Source organism: Rhinopithecus roxellana, chromosome 10, assembly GCF_007565055.1.
Source record: "Rhinopithecus roxellana isolate Shanxi Qingling chromosome 10, ASM756505v1, whole genome shotgun sequence".
In the NCBI taxonomy this organism is placed as follows: Eukaryota; Metazoa; Chordata; class Mammalia; order Primates; family Cercopithecidae; genus Rhinopithecus; species Rhinopithecus roxellana.
Window position 1 is genome coordinate 88,149,664 of NC_044558.1, and position 22,886 is coordinate 88,172,549.

General features: G+C 45.6%; 1 protein-coding gene across 1 annotated transcript in view; it reads left to right on the forward strand.

The window, feature by feature from the left end:
• KSR2 (kinase suppressor of ras 2) overlaps positions 1-22,886 on the forward strand; it is a 497,941-nt gene that overhangs the window by 384,944 nt on the left and 90,111 nt on the right. Inside the window, exon 7 of the mRNA XM_010368261.2 lies at positions 2,724-2,807. Within this exon, the coding sequence (XP_010366563.2) occupies positions 2,724-2,807 (84 nt within the window). The remainder of the gene's footprint in view (positions 1-2,723; positions 2,808-22,886) is intronic.

The window sequence follows — 22,886 nt, forward strand, 5'->3', positions numbered from 1 at the left end:
AAATGAGATAATATATGTAAAGTACTTAGCATGGGGCCTGGCACATAACAAACACTTAATAAACAGTATCATTCTTAAATTAATGCTTTATGTCCTAATTTTTGGTCTCCTCACCCAGAATACACAAGATTGCAGGTGTCCATTCTCTGGTGTGGTGGAGGTCAGTCCAGAGCTCTAGCCCTGCTGGGTGCATGGAACAGGTGGTCCTCTCCAGGGCTATACCTGCCCTTTTGGGGAGGGGTGTTTGCATATACCAGGCATCCCTTATAAGAAGTCCTTTAACTCCCTGGATTTAGCTTTCCCCATTTCGTCTTGGTAGTTCCAGTCTCCTCACAAACTTAGCAGGGTGAGCGGGGCAAGTGTGCTCATGGCCATTGGACAGATAGGCAAACTGAGGCCCTGGGAGATTAAGCAATAGGTCGAAAAGCTAATTAGCCTCAGTACTTTGTGTTCTTTTGACACCCTGCTGAGTTTTCCTAGCACCAGGGCCTCTGTGAACTCGCTGGGGGACCTGTTCACTCATTCATGGATTCTTTCCACTTGCACCACGGTTACAGCCCTGACCAAGACATAAGGCCTGTTCCCTTGGGGAGCTTGTGCTCTAGGGCAGGGTCAGATAGTTAACAGACCACGACAGTATGGAGAGATCAGGGTGACAAGGTGGGGTGATAGCAGGGCCAGATGCATCACCATAGCTGGGGCTATGGTGGAGATGAGCATTCTCATGATGGGGACTCACGGAATGGCATCTCGTCAACAGTTTTTGAAAGAAGTGTGTTGACAGGATAGTTGTTAAGGCTTAAATGAGAAAACTTTGGAGGAAGCAGTGAGAAGTGTGTGATAGGCACGTGAATGGTCAGGCCTTGAGCTGCAGAGAGAAGGGCATCAAAGACGAGGGCCTTTTTTGTATTTTCCTCCTCACTGCTCTCTGGCTCTGCTCCACCCCTGGATTAGCCACGCCCCTTGATCGACCACGTTCCCTGGACTGGCCCTGCCCCTGGCTCATCCCCATTCTTGGATTGGCTACGCCCCTGGCTCAGCCACGCCCTTGGCTCGGCCACACCCCTGGGTCAGCCACTCCTCTGGCTCAGCTCGGCTCCTGGATTGGCCATACCCCTGGTTCAGCCCCACCCCTTAGATCGCCCAGCCCCCAGGCTCTCTGGTAGTCCCTAAGATTCAAAAGCTGATGCCCAGAGAAGGGAGACAACCTGTTAATTGTAGGAATGTCTTCCCAGAGGAGCTGAGACTTGGGATGACCTACTACTCTTCAGACTCTCCCTGTGTTTCTCCCTGGGCTTAATGCCAGGAGGTAGAGAGAACTGGACTCACCCCAGCCTTGGTGAAGAAATGAAATTAAAATCCCATCTGCTGCCATCAAAGTCACTTCAGCCAGAGCTGGGGAAGAGGCAGAGCTGATCCCAAGAGCAAGAGAGGGCTGGAAAGGAGAAAAAACTGTCACCCATTGCTTCTGACGCCTGCCCGCCATTCCTGTGTGGCTGGCTGATGAGTGAAATACACGCTCCTTCACTGCCATTCCCCGAAGCTGCCAAATTCTGCAAAACAGAGTCTGCTAAACTCACTGGCTCTGCCGAAGGGAAAGAAAGGGCTTTACCAACTCACAAATCCAAAACCAGAGAGGGAGAGTTTTCTTGGCAGTAAGCGTCTTTGCTCAGAATATTGCTATTTGTTTCGATTTGGAGGCTTTGGGCTGTGGCTTATTTTGTTTGGAGAGTGACTGACCCAAATCAGGCAAAACGGTCCAACAGAGGGATGCAACCTTTCCCTCGAAATTCTCCGACTCCAAGTTATATAATCACTTCCGATTTCTCTTTTGACACTCTGAGGCAGTGGAGATTAGATACAACTCCTGCTGACGGTGACACAAATTGAAAATTAAAATTAACTGTGACCTGGCAACCTTCAGTACTTTTCTTGGGCCCAGTCCTGCCGCTGCCTCCTATCTCTTGGGGAAGAAAGCACCCTGGCAATATTGAGGGGAGATGTGCCCAGGAAGTTAATCGAATGCACCTCTGCTCCAGTTGGTTTATAGCTGTACATGGGAGACCTCCAAACTGCCCATGTTTGCAGCAAGTGGATGGGGTTGGAGAGCAAGTTGAGCTGATGGTCTGAAATGGCTTTCACTTTCAAAGACTCTTCTCTGCCACTGAAGTTTGGGTTCTCAGGTCTTTTGGGAGGGGAGGGCTCCCTTTGATACTCCCCAGGTGGTGCGACTAGCAACTGGTGGGAGATGGTTCAGGGGGTCCCCCAGGAGGCTCCACCTTGCTTTGTAGCTTTCTGCAGGCAGTTCCAGCCCTATCCATTGCTCTGTCCCAGTACTGACCTTGGCATATAGTAGGCCACCAGGCAATATTTGTTGAACAAATGAATGACCCTTATGAATGTTCAAGGTAATAGTACAGTCACAACCCAATTTACTGAGTGCTTACTATGTACCAGGCACTGTACGGAGCCCTTGACATGCCTGACTGACCTCATTTAATCTCCCCAGTAACCTACGAGGTCAATACTACTATTATCTGGACTTTACAGATGGGGAAACAGAGGTTCCAGTGGTTTAAGCAACTTGAATAAGTCACACAGCTCGGAAGAAACAGGACTGGAATCCAGGGTTGGTGTGCTTGCTCTTCAAGTGCTTCATCCCTCTAGAGATAGGTCAGTTGCCGTTTCCTTAACCTTGAACATTTTCTGTCTCTTTTCCACAGGTTTTCCACCAAGTACTGGATGTCTCAGACATGCACAGTCTGTGGGAAAGGGATGCTTTTTGGTCTCAAATGTAAAAACTGCAAGTAAGTGACTGTGCCCTGTGGCGACTTTTTCCAGCACCCAATGTCAGCTAGAACTATATGCAGGTCACTGAAACAGCCTTTGGGAGTTTGATTTCTTCACTCTTGGGAGAGTTGTTTGCTTTGTTTTTCAGAAATAGATTTGAAATGCACCTCTACATTTCGGTAGGGGGTCACGGGAGGGCAATTCTGAATAAGAACCAGAGCTGATGGAAGATGCTGGAAATGCCTAATGCTGTGTGCTGAGGCACAGTGGTACTTCTCGTTTTCATAGCATCTAAGGCCAGGGGTTGGCACACTTTCTCAAGTTGGCCAGATAGCAAATATTTTAGGCTTTGCAGACCATAAGCAGCTGTAAACAATACAGAAACAGAAACAGTCTTGACAACTTCATTTATTCCAATAAAACTTTATTTGCAAAAACAGACTGCAGGCTGGCTGTGGCCCTCAGCTGTAATTTGCTGATCCTGAGTTAGAATTTGCCAAATCCTTTTCTCTTTCTCTGTCTCTTTTTTTTTTTTTTTTTTTTTTGAGGTGGAGTCTTGCTCTGTCACCCAGGGTGGAGTGCAGTGGTGTGATCTTGGCTCACTGCAACCTCCGCCTCCCAGGTTCAACCAATTCTCCTGCCTCAGTCTCCTGAGTAGCTGGGACTACAGGCCTGTGCCACCATGTTGGCTTTCTTTTTTGTAATGTTAGTAGAGACAGGGTTTTACCATGTTGGCCAGGCTGCTCTTAAACTCCTGACCTCAAGTGATCCTCCCCCATCGGGCTCCCAAAGTGTTGGGATTGCAGGCGGGAGCCACTGCGCCTAGCTCCCAAGTCTGTCTCTGCTTTTTCTTTCTCCTCATGGTACCTTTTTGAACTAGCATTGTAATTCTCCCCATTTTACAGATGTGAAGGCTGAGTCTAGCAATGAAAAGTCACTGTGAAGAAGTGACAGTCAGGACCTGAACCCAGATCCCTAACTCCTTTTCTGCTCACTTTCTGTAGTATCACATCGGTCTGGAATTTTGATAAGAAAGCCAGACCACCCAAGCTCTGCCTCCCCCAGCTTCCTTTCTCTTCCTCACACCCATTCAAGGTCATGGCTGACAAAAGGTAGGGAGGAAGAAGAAAACTGAGACACTGGATATGGGCTCTGGTTTCAAATCCTGGTGCTGCCACTTGTCAGCTGCCTGACCTTGGGCAAGTCACTTCACTTTTCTGTCCCTAGTATTTTCATCTGTGTGAAAGGAATAATAATTGATATGATTTGGCTGTGTCACCACCAAAATTTCATCTTGAATGGTAGCTCCCACAATTCCCACATGTTATGGGAGGGACTCGGTGGGAGATAATTGAATCATGGGGGCGGTTTCCCCCATACTGTCCTTGTGGTCGTGAATAAGTCTCACGGGATCTGATGGTTTTATAAGGGGAAACCCCTTTTGCTTGTTTTTTTTCTCATTCTCTCTTGCCACTGCCATGTAAGAAGTGCCTTTTGCCTTCCACCATGATTGTGAGGCCTCCCTGGCCACGTGGAACTGTGAGTCCATTCAACCTCTTTTTCTTTATAAATTACCCAGTCATGGGGATGTCTTTATCAGCAGCATAAAAACAGACTAATATAATTATCATGCCTGCCTTGGGTGGCAATGAGCTTTTGATAAATCTGCACACTTGAGGACATAACACAGTGCCTGGCTCAGTCCAGTCCTTTGTAAGAAATTGCGATGCTTTGCTGTCAGGCCTCAATCTCTCCCTCTCTCTCCTTTTGTAAACATGTATTACATACCCCTTCAGGTCCAACACTATAAAATAGTCATAACAGTCAACTTTATGTAATAATTACAAATGAACATGCATCTGTTTGCTTTATAGAAGTCATTTAGTTTAAAAGATTCTGAGAATTCCTCTTTCTGCTCTAGGCTTGCTCTTCCTTGTCTAGTCCAGGCAGAGGCCTCTCATTTAGGCCCTTTCAGGCCTCCCCACATCCCTGCCCCAAGATAGAAGTGAGATAGTGGCAAGGGCAAGCTCTCACTCTCCCCACTCTGCTCCACCCCTGTCCATACCCTCCACCTGGCAGTCTCACCTGAGTAATGAAGGTAAGGTTGAGCATCCTTTCCTCCTGGAGTTGTGGGAAGCCGTAAGCCCCGTGGTATAAAGGGAAGCACAGGCCAGATGCAGAGTCTTATGCCTGTAACTCCAGCACTTTGGGAGGCTGAGGCAGGAGGATCAGTTGAGCCCAAGAGTCTGAGACCAACTTTGGCAACATAGTGAGACCCCCATCCACACACACGCAAAAATAAAAAAAAATTAGTCAGGCATGATGGTACATGCCTGTTGTCCTAGCCACTCTGGAGGCTGAGGCAGGAAGATTACTTGAGGACAGGAGTTCAAGACCAGCCTGGGCAACAGAACTAGACCCTGTCTCTACAAAATAAATTAAGGTAAAAAATTAGCCAGGAGTGATGGCACATATTTGTGATCCTAACTACTTGGGAGGCTGGGGCAGGAGGATCACTTGAGCCTAGGAGCTTGAGGTTGCAATGAGCTGTGATTGCACCACTGCACTCTAGACTAGGGAACAGAGAAAGAGAAAGACCCTGTCTCAAAAAAAAAAAAAAAAAAAAAAAAAAAAAAATTTAAGGGGAAGCAGGGGCAATAATGACCAAGCATTAGTACTTCAAGGCCACCTTCCTTGCCTTGGTCCTCTGTGAACCTAGGCTCTCAGGTGGTCTTTCTGACAACACAAGGCATAAGGCTAGGCCTTTAGGTCTGGCCCCCAGGCTGGCTGATTTTCTCCGTACACCAGCAGCTCTGAAGACCCGTCTCATCTGTATCTAGTCCTACCACATTCCGAGGAGGTAGTGGCGACTCTTACATCCTCATACCTGCCGTGTGGAAGCTTTGAAGGTAATTAGGTGACAGGGATGCAGCTGGGGTAGCAAGGCTGACCACTTCCCAAGCCGTTTTCATTTTCAGCACTAGACGCAGAACTCAGAAGTAGCCTTTGCTAGTGCTCTCTGGTCTAAAAGTCATGAGCAAAGCCTTAGACCCTGCCAAGGGTTGGGAGAGGAGGTTGTGGGAAGGATAGGGATGGGATCAGGGGGCAGGCTGCAAGAACACAGACTTGGAAAGCAGTCAGAACTGAGTTTGGGTCCCAGCTCCATTACTAAACTCTTGCATGAGCTTAAGCAGAGGTGTGCCATCATGGGGCTCAGCATCTCTCTACAACGCAAGTGTGACAGTAGCGCCCGCCACAGGGCTGTTGGAAGGAGTCAATGAAATGTCCATGCTCCAGATTGCAATGTTTTATCACATTCTTCCCTATTCCATCTTGTGCAGAAATGACTCCTGGCATATAAGAGGCAAAATTCAAAACCAAAAATTCAAAACACGAAGATCTGACATGCTTCAGGAGTTTTGACATAGTGCTTGCAGAAACTACAACAGAATTGAGAGCAATCTCCAGTACATAATTATGAGCAGGCATTGCTAATATCACCAGTTGAAGTTGAGACATGTTCTACAATAAATTCCTGCAGTTTTCACATTAGTTATAGTGAGGATAGAGGGTTACTTGTATGTGTTTTCAAAGATTGGCAGAATTTTGGATGCACTTATGAGCTGATAAAAGGGTTGGATGAGGGATAGAAATGGGAAATGAACAGACCCCACTGTCAAGGGGTTTAGAGGAGACACACCTATGGAAATGGAGTGTCAATAAAATGAAAGTGTACACATAAAGAGTGGTGACAGGTGACATTTCAGAGAGGTGACACCAAGGATGAGGAGGCAGAAAATGAGCGGAACCATTTGTTCACTTATTCAACTAATACTTTTTGGGCACCTGCTATAGACTATGCACAATTCTAGGCACTGGGGAAACCACAGTGAGTAAAAGAGACAAAATCCCTTCCCTAGTTTCTATGCTGGGGCATGGGCAGGAGTTGGGCAGACAGTAAACAAAGTAAATTAGTAAATTAGGTCATATGATAAGGTGATGCAAAATGCTAAGAAGATGGACAAAGCAGAGAAGGGTCAGAATGAGGGCTGCAACTTCAATTAAAGTGTTCAAGGATGGTCTCATACCTGAGTGAGAACTTTGCAAAAATAGTAGTATGTGATCTGGGTCATTTCCTGTCCTCTGAAAGCCCCTCCAGAAGCCTGGATTTGAACCTTCCCTGAAGGGAATGAATTTTTTTTTTTTTTTTTTTTTTTTTTTTTTTACCCAGAGCAAATCCAGTTCTGTTACTGCCAGAAACTCCCTGGGTGACAGGGATTGGATTGGCCTCATGCTATTCTGCACATGGTCCCTGGACCAGCACCATGAGCGTCACCTGGCACCTGGCTGGAAATGTACATTCTCGGGGCCCACTCCAGACCTGCCGAATTAGAATTTGCATTTAAGATGGTCCTTGATATGGTTTGGCTGTGTTGCCACCCAAATCTCATCTTGAATTGTAGCTCCCATAGTTCCCACGTGTTGTGGGAGGGACCCAGTGGGAGATAATTGAATCATGGGGGCCGTTTCCCGCATACTGTTTTTATGGTAGTGAGTTAAGTCTCAAGAGATCTGATGCTTTTATAAGGGGAAACCCCTTTCGCTTGACTTTCATTCTCTCTTGTCACCACCTTTGGGCTTCCACCATGATTGTGAGGCCTCCCCAGCCACATGGAACTGTGACTCCATTAAACCTCTTTTTCTTTATAAATTACCCAGTCTCAGGTAAGTCTTTATCAGCAGCACGAAAGCAGGCTAATCAGTCCTGGTGATTCTTTTGCACATTAACGTTTGAGAAACGCTTCTCTAGGTGATCTCCAAATTTCTTTCCTGAGCTACTTTTCATTTTCTAGATGATGGTTCTCAAACTTGAGTGTTCACAAGAATCCCCTGGAGGGCTTATTTAAAAAACAGCTTTCTGGGCTCCACTTCTAGACTCTCAAGTTCAATGCCTCTGGGGCAGACTCCCACAATGTCTATTTCTATCAAGTTCCCAGGCCACGCTGAGGCTGCTGGCCCTCGGACCCCGGTTTGCAAACCACCGCTCTACATTAGAAGTACTAGTTTAAAAAACAAATTCAAACTGTATTGTCGAGCTGGACATTTTATAATGCAAGATGTTCGTGTAAGTCTTTGCTGATGGTGTTTCAGGCTCTTCTGTTCTTACACGCCTTAGCTGCACTCTATAGATAGGAATCTTTTTCATCATCATCTGCCCAGCAAATTCATCCAGTAAATATTGGAGTGATGAGCCTAAAAGATAACTTGTGATTAGGAGCCAGGCATGGTGGCTCATGCCTATAATCCCAGAACTTTGGGAGGCTGAGGCAGGCAGATCATTTGAGGTCAGGAGTTCGAGACCAGCCTGGCCAACATGGTGAAACCCCGTCTCCACTAAAACTACAAAAAATTAGCCAAGTTTGGTGGTGGGTGCCTGTAATCCCAGCTACTCGGGAGGCTGAGGCAGGAGAATCACTTGAACATAGGAGGTGGAGGTTGCAGTGAGCCGAGATTGCACTACTGCACTCCAGCCTGGGTGACACAGTGAGACCCTATCTCAAAAAAAAAAAAAAAAAAAAAAAAAAAAAAAAAAAAAAAGATAACGTGTGATTAGGAACACAAGCTGTAGGTCAGACATGCCTGTATTTGAACCTGACTCTGCTGCCAGCTGGTTGTGTGGCCCCTTGGAGCCTCAGGGTTTTTTTTTGTAGAATGGGGATAATAATATCCACCTTACTAGACTGCTTAACAACAACAACAACGACAACAAAACAAGGTAATTGTTCAATGACATGTTCATCCTAGTACCCAGTCCATTAGAAGTGTTTAATTAATGTAAGCTAATGCTATATTACTAACTTTATGAATTAACTTTGGGGTACCCCTCCACCCAGGAAGCCAGAAACATCTCCTTCATGTCTAACCCCCTTCCCTCCTGCTCCGATTTCATGCCCACTTCCTCCGGAATTATCATTAGCTGTCTTGTTGGCATTCTGAATAGAGAGATTAATGAACTAATAGGAAATTAAGACTCAGAAAGCAATTTGCAGTTATCTAAATTGAGGCGTTTTCATCTAATAGGTTCGTGAGAGCGGAATGGAGTTTAGCTCTGAGAGTAGAATGTCAGCACAATTCACATATTGTCTGATAACTGGATTCAGCTGGCAGAAGTTTGCTTTTGCAGTAAGATGCTGATGGGTTTCCCAGCCTTCAATCATGTGTTATCTGCATTCTTCCCCCTTCTCGGGGTCCTTCCACAAGTTTCTGCAGAGCTGAGATCTGGTTCCTTGGAGACCTCTCTACCGCTATCTGCATTTCTTGCGGGAAAATGCACAGCATGATTTGGGTGACACCTGCTCTAGAAGACGAGAGTTTGAACGGAGATGCTTTCTTTCTTTCTTTCTTTCTTTTTCATGGGCTGGAGTGTGGAAGAGAGGGGAACATCTTCCAGAACCACCGGTGGATAAGTAGCATTTTAGCTGTCTCCTATGCTTGTTTTCGCTACCCATTTTCTCTTCTCAGATTATGTTTTGGTTCTGGATAGTTCAGCCATCTCTGAGCGTGTGGGGATTCTTTGCTGCCACTCGGAGTATGAGGGTGAAGAAGACACACTTGTCCTGGAGATGCTCACAGTCACTGTCAGTTCTCAAGGTGTGCCCTGGCCCCACCTATCTTGGGATCAAGGTGCAAGCTTAACATTGCAGCTTCCAGAGCTCCTCTGCAGATTTCCGGGACCAGGCTGTGAGCATAAGGCCTAGAAACGTGCATTTTACTAAGCCTCCCAGATAATTCGTATTTGGTTTTAAGTGTGGAAGTGCTGTGGTGCCGCGTCAAAGTCAGGCGGATGCAGTAATGCACATCAGGGTGCTCTGCTGGAAGACCTTGAAGCTACGTCTTGAAGGAAGAGGAGTTAGCCAGGTGAAGCAGAGTCAGGGCGCTCTGGGCCGAGGAAACAGCCTGAGCAAAAGCTTGGACCGGGACGTTAAAGGCCTTGAGCATATTTTGCAATTGTTTGTACCAGGCAGGGACTGGGGGAGAGCGGAGATAGATTCTGCTTTGCAGCCGCAGGACTGAGCCTGGCTTGGGTGGGGCCAGTTATTGCCATGATTCAGGCTGCTGCTACCTGATGCTCCAGGCAGGGGACAGGATGGGGGTGGGAAGCATTGCTCAGTGCCCATCCAGACCCACTCCTGGAAAAGCAATCTTGGACTCAGGCTCTCGTTATCCCAAGAGTGGGTTGTTTGCCAAGTACAGGGCCATGGGGAGCAGCATGCTGGTGTCAAGATCACCCTTCCTGTGGGTGGCAGAGTGAGGAACGCATACTAGGAGTTGCGATATTCTCTGAGTCATCTGCTCTCAGGGCCTTAGATTCGAAGGGTCTGATCAACTAAGGGATTTCAGAGTACTTCATAGATGCTGGAGGCTTATTCTTCCCTAGGACCAAGGAGCACTCAGTCCTCTGCTTTGAAGACAGGATGTTATTATAAACTCAGCGGCCAATGGTCATAGTCTTACCTCACCCACTTCCGTCTTGTGTTCAGATCATATTTCCAGTGATCTCTTTGACCAGCTGCTGCTACAGAGGCTGCAGCTAATGGCTAGTACCTTGCAGCTGCGTCACCCAGGTACCTGGGACTAAACCCCTCCCCCTTCCCCAGGTAGTTCAGAGCCAGTGACTACCTTTTTCGGGGCTGCAAAATCCCAGCCTCCTTACCTTGAGACAAATAGATTTTTTTTTTTTTTTTGAGACGGAGTCTCGCTCTGTCGCCCAGGCTGGAGTGCAGTGGCTGGTCCAGCTCACTGCAAGCTCCGCCTCCCGGGTTTATGCCATTCTCCTGCCTCAGCCTCCTGAGTAGCTGGGACTACAGGCGCCCGCCACCTTGCCCGGCTAGTTTTTTGTTTGTTTGTTTGTTTTTTTTTTTTTGTATTTTTTAGTAGAGACGGGGTTTCACCGTGTTAACCAAGATGGTCTCGATCTCCTGACCTCGTGATCTGCCCGTCTCGGCCTCCCAAAGTGCTGGGATTACAGGCTTGAGCCACCGCACCCAGCTGACGAATAGATTTTATGGTACAGTTTTTCCAGCAGAGATCCCCATGGGATCAGGCTGAGACTGCATTCACCTGAAACCGCATCAATGCCTGGCTTCTTGCTACTCCCGACCTTGCTTCCTCCACAATGAAATAGGTTTCTTTTTTTCTTTTTTGAGACAGAGTCTCACTCTGTGGCCCAGGATGGAGTGCAAAGGCATGATCTCAGCCCACTGCAGCCTGGTACACCCGGGTTCAAGCAATTTTCCCCCTCTGCCTCCTGAGTAGCTGGGATTACAGGTGCCCACCACCAGGTCCAGTCAATTTTTGCATTTTTAGTAGAGACAGGGTTTCACTAAGTTGGCCAGGCTGGTCTCAAACTCCTGGCCTCAAGTGATCTGCCTGCCTCGGCTTCCCAAAGTGCTGGGATTACAGGCATGAACCAGCGTGCCCAGCTGGAATAGGTTTCTTCTGAGCATACTCCCTCAATAAATCATTTGCAAGAATATTCATTTCAGGATCTGCTTCTACAAAACTCAACTTATGACAGTGAAACAACAGCAAGGATACAGACTGCAGGCAGAGAGAGCTGAGTTCAGGTTCTGGCCCTGCCACTCCCTCACTGTGTGACTCTGGGAAGGTTTCTAAACCTCTCTGATGTACAGTGAGGCTAACACATTCATTCCATGTGATGAAATATGTTCATGCCCCAATAATAATGACTTGAGAAATCTTTCAAATTAGAATCTTTAAATATGTTGTTCAGCATTTATTTCATTGCAAAACTCAACTTTATATGAATGCGAAGTATAAAAAGAAACAGACCCACTAAATCGCTTCCATGGGTTGAAGCAACGTCGAAGTTCTGGAAAATTTTAGCACATTTTCGCCTTTTCTGTAGTTCTGGTTCTCTGCTCTTCTTTCAGAATTTTCTGAATCAGCCAACTTCTTGGAAGACTTGTTAAAGGGTTTATTTCAGTTTTTCTCAACCTTGGCACTATTGGCATTTGGGGCCAGATAATTCTATGTTGTGGGGGCTGTCCTGTCGTTGGAGGATGTTTAACACCATCTACAGTTTCTACCTGCTAGATGCCAGTAGCACCCCCTCCTCACTCCCAGTTGTGACCATGAAAAACATCTGCAGACATTGCCAAATGTCTCCTGGGGGTTAAAACTGCCCACAGTAGAGAGCTACTCATTCCTAAGCCATGGAACTATGCTGTGCATTATTCAGTTTTAGAATGGCAACTTGCAGTTGCTTGACCTGTGCTTGGACTCATTACTCAAGTAGTCAACTTGTAGGGTGAGTCCTTACATGTATTTCAGGTTATAGGGTGAACTACAGGGTTATCTACTCTATAATTATAGGGTGATATAGGCATTATAATCCCTATTATACTAGGGGGTGATCAACCATCCCAGTTTGTCTGGGACTTTCTGAGGTTTAGCTCTGAAAGTCCCAAGTGCCTAGACACCCTTCGGTCAGGCCTAGGTTGGTCACCTTATAATAGAGGTGGGTCTTTACTAGCTAAAAACATTTTATACGTTCCGGTTGAGGTCACTGCCCACTTCTGTAGGAGTGAGACCCATGATCATTCCCCTAGTAAGGTAAGACATGGTGTTTGGAAGCCTGAGTTAACCAGCACAAGATTTCCAGTGTATTTCAGTGGTGTTTTCATGGCCTTTATACGAGTCCTCTTTCCTCCTGCCTGTAGTAGCTGGCCAGACATGCTGGTACCTACTTCTTTTTATATAAGCAGTCACTTTACTAATTTTTGCTTAAATAAGCCACGCACTCCTCAATTGAGTTTTGCCATGTTAGTGGGTCTTTTCACTGGGATTCGTACACATCAAAATCCAAGTGAAAATGTCCAATAACACAGCAAAACCAAGCACATCTTGGGTTTCCCTCTTGCCCTGTGCATTCTGCTCTCCTATGTTCTTGCATCAAAATATGTTTTACCTAAAAATGTTCTATTTTTTTGCAACATGGCTGCAGCCACAAGTGATGAGGAGATAAAAGTGTGAAGTAAGCCATGGCTGGTTTGAGCCACCATTGCACTAATTTACCCAGACCTTTAAAAAGTGGGGAAATGATGAGTGCTGATGTCGCAGCTGCTGCCAAGTTCCTGGAAGCTTCGGGAGTTTGTACAACAGGCAGGATATTGGCAGGATATAATTATGAGCAAGTATTTCAGAGATCACCAGCTTGAATCTTGAACTTACTTTTCTATTAATAGAAACACTTCAGTTTTTGCAATAATTATAATGGGAGTTAATCATCCCATATATGCGTTTTTACCTATGATAAGCAAAAATTTAGGTCTAATTATAGTTGTATCTGAGGGATGCTTATAATTCTACTGGGGGCTGAGGTGGGATTAGATGTGATAATGATGATGATAATTATGATGATGCTATCATGTATTGGGGGCTCACCCAGGTGCCAGACATTTTTCTAAACACTTTACATGCATGATCTCATTTAATCCTTGCCACAGCTATCGAAAGTAGGTAGGGTTTGTTATTACCCCCATTTTACAGACAAGGAAACAGAGGCCTTCAGAAGTAAACAGCTGGCTCAAAGTGTCACGGTGAGTGGATCTGTTACTCAAACCCACTGATCGCCCTGATTCAAGATCCCAGACTTTTAACCACTTTACATGGGCAAAGGGCTGGCTACACAGTAGGCCGGCAATAAATGCGACGGGTCACTCTGCTTGCCCTTTAACTAAACAAGCAGAACAGAGTATAAGAATCTGGTCTCAATCCCAGCCTGGACCAAAGCTTTTCGTCATCCGTCCCCCAGCCTGCCCCACGCTCCCCTCATCCTTTGTTGAATTGAAAGACGACAAATGGATCTTTGTGTTCTGATGAACATCTCTGGGTTCAGAGAGCCAAGAAGACTCTACAGTCACTTTCTCCTTTTTCAGGGAAGGTGGGGGAGAGGAGAGGAGGGAGGGTACAGCAAGTAATCAATGTACAGCTTCCCTTAGAGTGTTCTCTTATGGAGAGAAAAGTGCTGGGGGGGGGGGTTCCTGGTGATTTTTCATGATGTCCCTGGAGCCTGAGGTCTGATTTATATGTCAATACTCCCTACCACCCGCCCTTTGCTCATTTATATTGTGGTTGGCTATAGGCTAAAGAGCTAGACCCCACCGAGTTGTTAGCAGTGAGGGAAAGGGTGTTTTGATATCCTGCACTTGGAGCCTACAGAGGCATTTCTAGAAGCATTGGTTCAAACAAGAGACCACAGGGGAACTCACATGAGACCAGAATGCTCAACTGGGGTATGCAGTGAAACAAGCCCTGCTGCAAAGGGGGCAAGGATTTGGTTTCGTGTTTTTTTTTTTTTTTTTTTTTTTTTTTTTTTTTTTTTTGCAAGAAGCCTTCAGGAACACTTAATGCAGTGACCTGGAAAAGGAAAGCAGGTACAGAGAGTAGGGAAGATAATGAGAGGGGAACTTTGCTGCCCTTTAATTGCAAGTTTCTGCTGCCAGAGGGGACCTTTTTAAAATGTTTAGCCAGCATTCCCCTCCCTGTTTAGAATCCTTCATTAGTTCCCCCTGGCTCTCGGCGAAATCCAGCTGCATGATGAGACCCTGCGCCATGTTTGCTTACTCCTCTATCCCCTTGTATCTCTCCTCTCTTCGTGCCCAGAGCTCCAGCTTCCCTGAGCCATCAATCCCTGCAGCAGGCTGTGTGCCCACTCACTGATATGTCTTTGCACCCCATTGCTACTGCCTGCATCTTTCTTGCACACCTCTCCTGGCTCTCATTTATCTTTTAAGCTCAGCTCAGCCACCACTTTCCTCCAGGAAGCCCTCCTTGACTCCTCTCAAATCTGAAGTGCCACCGTCTGCCCTTTTCTGTCACACCATATTACATACTACTATGTTGTATTTGTCTATTTACCTGCCTGTCTTCCTGACCAGACTTTAAACTCTTTGAAGGCAGGGCCATCTCGTTTCTGGACTGTTCACTGTTTAAACCTCTAGGGCCAGCACAGTGCTTGGCACATGGTAAATGCTCAGTAAATATTTGTTGCTTGAGTAGATCTCAGCAGGGACCTCTGGAGAGAGAGCGGTTCTTGCCAATATGAGGCCCCCAAAATCTGGTTCAAATCCAGATGGGCTCATTTCTAAGAGGCAATTTGGTGGCAGTAGGATGAGTAGAAAGATGTTCATGCTTGAAGCCACAAGAGACAGGTTTATATTCTTGGACAGTACATTTCTTGCTAGACTGTAAGATCTTTAAAGAAAGAATTCTTGTCTTATTTAATTATTATACCCCCAGTGCCGAGCACAACCCTTGGCACAGAGGAGGAACACAGTGTTTTCTTGTGGGCATGCATGGATGAATTGTCCCAATTCTGCCCATTACTATCTGTGTGACTGAGCTTGTTACTAGACCCCAGTCTTCTTGACTTAAAAATGGATGTACATGGAATACTATGCAGTTATAAAAAAGAACAAGATCATGTCCTTTGCAAGAACATGGATGGAACATCATCCTTAGCAAACTAACACGGGAACAGAAAACAAAATACCACATGTTCTCACTTATAAGTGGGAGCTAAATGATGAGAACACATGGACAGAAAGAGGGGGACAGGCCAGGCATGGTGGCTCAGTGCCTATAATCCCAGCACTTTGAGAGGCCAAGGCAGGCAGATCGCGTGAGGTCAGCAGTTTGAGACCAGCCTGGCAAACGTGGTGAAACCCTGTCTCTACAAAAAATACCAAAATTAGCCAAGATTGTGCCATTGCACTCCAGCCTGGGTAACAGAGCAAGACTCTGTCTCAAAAACAAAAACAAAAACAAAAACAAAAAACAAACAAAAAAAAAAGCACAGTTAAAAAGCAAAAGAAAATACTGGGGGAAAAGATAACAGTTAAAAAGAGTCTTAGACTTCAAGTCTTAAACTTGATTGCAGTCTAAAACTTAAATTGAGGTTTTAAAAACATGCACATAGAAGACAGAATTATACATCACATGATTACACAATGGGAGCACATCTATGAGGATTTATCACTTCTGTTTTCTGAAGAATGAGTGAGCAAAATGAATGTGTTAGATCTGCAGTGAGAGTAAACAAACAGACAAACAGAAGCTAATAAGGGTTAAAATATATGTAAAACATTTCACACAGTTTATCTCACATGGTAGAGGGAGATAATTATTATTCCTATTCTCGTGGTCAATATTGAGATTCCATAGCCATACATAAATTGATATCCACTATTTTATTAACAAAAGTAAGCCAACAAAGCTAGGTGTTCAGTACTTTTCACATGTTACATGGGTGTAACAATATCCACCTCTTATGAGATTGCTGTTCAAGGGACATGGGTTGTGGAATTTAGCGCCTGGCTCAAAGTTTGTGCTTATTGAATGTTTCCTCAATTGGATATTAGGAGCCAGGTTTTTAAAATGTTCCATTTGCACTCTGGAAGGAAAGACCAGGCCCTACTCAGAGAGATTATTGTGAAGTTAGCTGGTATGGTACAAGAAAAAGTAGGAGAAATGAGAGATTGAAGCTGATCGGAGCAAATTTTCATCCATTGGTTAGAACCGCCCAATGAATGGTGAGAAATTGACGTGACAGTCTTCCCCAGGAGGGGTCTTGCCTGTCCCTCCTGGGAACGCCAGCATTCCAATCCCAGCTCCGCGCCAGGCTCTAGGCTTGTGACTGCTTCACAGGGGGCCATGACAAATCTTCAAAGAAAACAGCAGAGCTGCTTGTGAAAGAGACCATGTGTCCCCCACAGTTCCCATGGAGATCCAGTTTGCTTCTGGTCAAATCCTTGCCCCCGAGCCCCACACTGGGAAGAAGGGAGGGAAGAAAGAAGGGGGCATGATTGCATTTCACAAACAAAGAGGGATACGATTGATAAGAAATAGAAATGACCTTTCAATAACTTTTTGATAGGGATTAGAATGTTTCTAAATCTCACAGATTTCCCCTTCCACCCATTCTTTTTCTTTCCTCCTCTTTCTCTCTCTGATACTTACCCACCAGATAATAAGCACCAGGCACCTTTCAATGAAGGAGGAAAGGAAAAGGAGGTAGAACATGAGGGAGACCTAGATTCTGCCCTCAAGATGAATTCACATATTTAATTTTCAGACAGAGACGATGTCTCATTTAGCCAGCAGTTCCCTTGGGGGAATGAGATGTTCCTCGTAAGCAACTTTTCCCGATAACTGAAGCTTGTCCTATTAAACCTTGGAAGTTAAAAGAAAAAAAAGTTAACTGTTTGCAATGAAAGTTTTAAATAAATCCTTTCCAAGTGTGCAGGCTCTATGAGGGTGGCAGGGCATTTCCTGCGCGCGTTCAGAGTGGGTCGTATCCCTGCCTGCTAAAGCATTGACCTATTTAGTGCCTATGTGGCACTACTCATTCTCTCATTAAATGCTCTCTTGCCCTGCTAGGAAGGGCAGACCTGTGATTTAGGCTTAGGTCAGCTTGATTCCAAAGTGCAAACTTTTGACCACAGCTGGAACCATATAAGACCTTCCCTGGTGCCTGGGAATCCTTCAGACTCACCATCTTGAAACATGGAGCTCCTCCTGGCCCACGTCTGGTGTGGAGGTTTGCCTTCTTTCGTGTTGTTGGAGGCAGTCTGCTGTGTCCACCCAACTCTTCCCTTCCTCCTTGGGGAATGGAGCACCTGGAGAACCAAATTCGTTAAGGACTGGCAGCTAGAGATGCACGAGGAGTCAAGGGGCAGAAGGCTTGGTTTTGGTGTGAGAGCTGTGTGGAAGGCCACGTTTATGCTCTGAATTTCTGTTAATAATCCTGATGTTTTAACTGGGCTTCCCTGTTTCCACAAACCCAGAGACAAGGATGTGAGGGCAAGTGGTTTATTTGAGAGATGATCCCAGGCCATACCAATAGAGGAGTGGGGAAGTGAGACAGAGAGTTAAGGCAGCTGGTAATGGGTGCATCAAAGAGCAGGTGCTTGGGGGGATTAGGGTACAGTCCTAAAATGAGCATGTCTCTGGATCATGCAAACCATGAGAGAGGGGGCTGGAATATCCATCAACCAGTGCCCACCTGTAGTTGGTTAAGGTCTCCAAGTGTTCTAGCCAGCCCATGTTTCCAGCCAGAGAAAGTCCTCCAGCAGAGGATCTTAGGGGCTTGCTGTAGAAAGCTGCTACACAAACTAGCCATAATTATGGTAACTACCATAATAAAAAAGATAGCACCTGCCACTTCTTGAGATTCTACTGTGTGCCAAGTATTTTTCTGGGCACTTTACTTGCATTATATCATTAGTCCTCACTGCCACCCAGAGAGGCAAGATGCTACAATTGTCCCCACTTTACAGATGGGGAAACTGAGGCTCTGAGTGTATCGGCAGCTTGCCCAAGTTATCACAGCCAGGGAGTGGTGGTATCAGGATTTGAACCTAGATTTGTTCTATATACTTTCCCCCTATTTTCCTCTCGGAGGAGAACATTGTATTCTGAAAGATTCAGGCTCCCATACATCTCTCATCTGGGAAGTAGAATGTATTCCTCTGATATGGTAGTTCTCAAGTTTCACGTGTGCTTGCTTAAAATTTGCCTTCCCAACAGACACTTACCCAATCAGGACCTTGGAGAGTGAGGCCTGGGACTCTAATTTTGAAGCAGGTGGTCTCCTGGTAAATTATATGCTAGTAGCTCTTTCTTCCATGGGTAGGGAAAAGGAAAAGTCATATTTTGGGAAAATGCTGCACACTTCCAGCTGGAAAAACAGTTTCTGTTAAGTGGGACATAGTGTGCTTGCAAAGTCTTGCTGTGGTCCCTCTTCCCTCGTTCTCCAGAGTCTCTGTAATTTCAGGGCTTGTCTAATCCTGCCGACTCTATTAGCAGATCCTGGATGTGCAGGCTGTCATTCTTGACATCTGAACCTCCATGCAAGGTTTAAGTGCCTGGGCATTGGAGATATTTCTCTTGGGGTTTTCTGCATGAGCAAGGCTGTGTTTCCACTGCTAATGCTGCCCTCTGAAGCCCCTGACTGGAAGGAAGAGTGTTCGGTCTCCCACTCCTGGGACAGAGGTCAAGGAGGGCTTTTCCATTACTGCAAGAGATAAGCAACAAGGGACTCTGGAGAGGAACAATGCCAAGGAGGAGTGCAGGAAACAGGCCAAGGTCGTGGGCAGCCTCACCTGCCCTGTCTTGGGTTAGCAGTGGTCTACAGGTGAAATTAAATTGCATGCCCCTGATTCAAAGTGCTACCCACGAGATAGCCACAGGGCTTCTTTGTATCCGCAAGGCACTCTCCCAGCGGGGTTTATTAGAGATGACTCATAGGTGGGGTATTGGAAAGGAAAACAATTCTTTCTTGAAATTTCTGGAGTGGAGTCCAGCTACTCCAAGTGCAGAAACTTCTTGGTCCGACTCCCCTTTAACATCAGATTCCCCAAAGCTCAGGGCTTCCCAAACATCTGTCTGACCATGTCATGGTCCTCAGAAACCTTCAGCGGCTTCACAGCACCTGCAGATTCAAATGCAGACCCTTTGTCTTAGCTTTCGGGGTCTCCGCCACCTCCCCTTCCTCATGTCCCCACCGTTCGTGTTGTTCTCTTCACTTTAAAAGTTCTCATCACTTTAAAAGCCTCATCGACCTTTAACTTTTGACCCTTGAACTCAGCACACATGTCCTGCCCTCCAAACCTTTGTGCTGGAACTCGGCTTCACCTACCCTTGACACCTACCCGAGGACCTCCCTCATACCCCATCATTCCCCCCATCCCACTTCCCTGAAATATATTTTTATGATCTTATGACATCTGCAGTTATTTGATTTATCTGCTTATACATTTATCATCCTTCCCCATAAACAGAGAGGCTGCATTAGTCTTGTTCATTGTGTATCTCCAGTACCTGGGGCACTCCAGGCCAAGCTCACTGTTGAATGAATAAAAGCCCAGTTTCACATTTAGCAGAGCTCTGCATAAGGGTTTTGAGACATTATGAGCTTTCCCATGGGGGCTGGGATATTTCCCATAAGTCTGAGAGTCTGAGGATCTTAGAAAAGGGAAAGACAAAGAAAGCCGGGTCACAGTGACTTGGGATTTCGATTATCCTTGTGAAGTCAAGCGTCTGTATTGGGAAGAATTAGGTGTTATCTTAGGCTTGTCTGAAAGAAGGGCGTTTTGACTCAGGCAGTCATAGCTCCCGGGAACTTTCTGCTTTACCCACACCTACACCCAAAATGATAAAGCAAAAAGTGTGCAAGTAGTGAAGGCGTCTAGCATCGTGGTTATAATGAAGGCATCTAGCATCTAGCCCCCAGTAAGGGACCTCTGTCTCTTACTGGCTATTTGACCTTAGGTAAGTTATCCAAATTTGATGAGCCTGAGTTTCTCACTCTGTAAAATGGGACTAACAATAATTGCTACTTCCTAGGGCTGTTACGAGGATTAAATGAATGATGTAAAGCACTTAGGATATTACCTGACACATCATACATGTTAGTTCTTGTTATTTTCAGTGCCCTACCTTTTTTATGTCCTTCATGACCAACAGCAATTCCAAATGTTTTTCAACCATCTTAGACTTCCTGGTGCCAAGAGCTGTGTCCTCTTTTTGTAGATTCCAAAATGTCTAAGTCAGCTTTTCCCAGTCTAACTCAGACATTTGTCTAACACTCTGTCACGATTTTATCATAATTACATATCCGCTCTACTATTTTTACTTTTTTTCTATTTATGGCCTTTTTAAACTTAAATTTATTGAAAGATGAAAATGTATCTCATTATCATAAATGAAAAATCAACATCACTTGCCATTAATATAAGGTGTGTTAGTCTGTTTTACATTGCTATAAAGGAATACCTGAGGCTGGGTAATGTATAAAGAAAAGTTTATTTGGCTCGTGGTTCTGCAGGCTGTACAAATATGGCACCAGCATCTTCTTGGCTTCTGATAAGGTCTCGTAGCAGAAGGAGAAGGGGGAGCAGGGGTGTCACATGGCGAGAGAGGTAGCAAGAGAGATAGAAGGAGGTGCCAGACTCCTTTAAACAATCAGATCTCAGGGTCTTTAATAGAGTGAGAACTCACTCATTACCATAGGGAAGGCACCAAGCCATTTGTGAAGGATCCACCCTCATGACCCAAACACCTTCCACTAGGTCCACTTCCAACTTGGAGGTCGTGTTTCCACATGAGACTTGGAAGGGACAAATATTCAAACCATCTCATAAGGCAACCTGGAAAAAATAAATTTTCAAATGGAAAAATCCATTGATAAAACTGCCTGTGGATACTGCTACCTGTCGAAATCTGGGACTGGACATAACACATGTTGGAGACACCTTCTCTCTGGTGCCATCAGATTGAAAGAGAATTGGAGAGGGGCTTATGTCTCACCCTGTGATTCAGCATTGTCTCATATTGCCCATGACCCTCTTTGCTCCCCTGCTGCACTCTTGGTGGTCCCAGGTCTAACTTTTTCAGAGAGGAATTCAGAGCCCCATCAGGACCATGAAAGACCAAACAAGAGAAAAACTGGGGAAATGTGCACAAATATTCCAAAACAATCAGCTAGGCTGGTGGTTCTCACCTGAGCATGCATCCAGTTCACCTAGAGGGCTCGTTCAGACCCAGAGTGCTGCCTGCCACAGCCTAGCCTCCGAGTGCTGATTCAGCAGGTCTGCCGTGGGGCCCCAGAAAAGTTCCCAGGTGGTGCTTATGCTGCTGTCTGAGGACGCTACTTTCAGAACCACTGAACTAGACTAATTGGAGGAATCAATGTTGAGTCTGTGCCTGCATATTCAAACCATTATTTTAAAGAGAACTGTCAAATCAGGAAGAGAGTAGGGGGCAACTGTAAAGTTCCTACTTCTGAGTTTAGTATTTGTGTCTATTTTCATACTAAATCTCCAAGCAGCCTGAGGGCCACCATCTGGCAAAGATGTTGGCTGCTGGAAATTAGGCTGGTATGTGCAAAATGGTAAGAGAATCCAAGGGGATATGAATGGGACACTTATGGCATCTTCCGCAGGGTGTATCTTTCCTATTGACATAAAACTCTAAAAGAGAAGGACAAAGCCAGGCTGCAGTAATTTGTGATTTTTATTATCCTTGTGAAGTCAGGCAACTCAAGGGAAAAGAGCAAGGTGTCCTCTTTGGCTCCTCTCAAAGGAAGACGTATTCATTCTAAACTCTTCCATTTTATGCCTCTAAAACTTAATGCCTGGCACCGATTTCATTATAATTAGAAGCCCTGGTTGAATGTGTCCTACAGCTTGAGGCTTTAAGAAAAATGAGCGGCCAGCTTTGGGACCAATGACCCGGGTTTTCTGTCAGGGCAAGTCAGTTAATCTCAGTTTTTCCATCTGTGAAATGGGAATGATAATGATGCCCATTTTGTGAGATTGTTACAAAGATTAAATGACATAGTATAAAATGAGTCTTCAAGTAAATGGAAGATGATGAGAAGAATTGTGATGATGATCATGGATACAGGCTGATGGGAAAAACATGATATTTGATATTTTTTTAAAACATGAAGTCCATGTGGGCAATGCTAATAAAACAGCTGCCATCCACTATTGGACCACCCAAGACTGACCTGAGAGGGTAGGATACTAGAAGCCTGTCTCCAGAGTTAATTTCCTGGTTTGCTGAGGATATGCCTTTGCAGTAGCTGCCCCATCTCATCTCACATCTTAGTATCCACAGCACCCAGAGCTTTCCGGACCACTGGGGGCATCCCATCTATCCACCTATCCATCTACCTACCCATCCACCATGCATCCATCCATCCACCCACCCACCCATCTATCCATTTATTTATCCATTCACTTCCCCATCTATCCATCTATCCACACATCACCCATCAATCTATCTGTTCATTCATCTCCCATCCATTCATCTATTCATCTATCTACCCATCTATCCACCCACTCATCCACCCACCCGTCCATCCACCTACCCATTTATCCATCTATTCATCCACTCATCCATCTACCATCGATCCATCTGTTCAGCCACCTATCAATCTATCCACCCATTCATCCACCCAGCCATGCATCCATCCATCTACCAATTTATGCATCCAACTACCCATC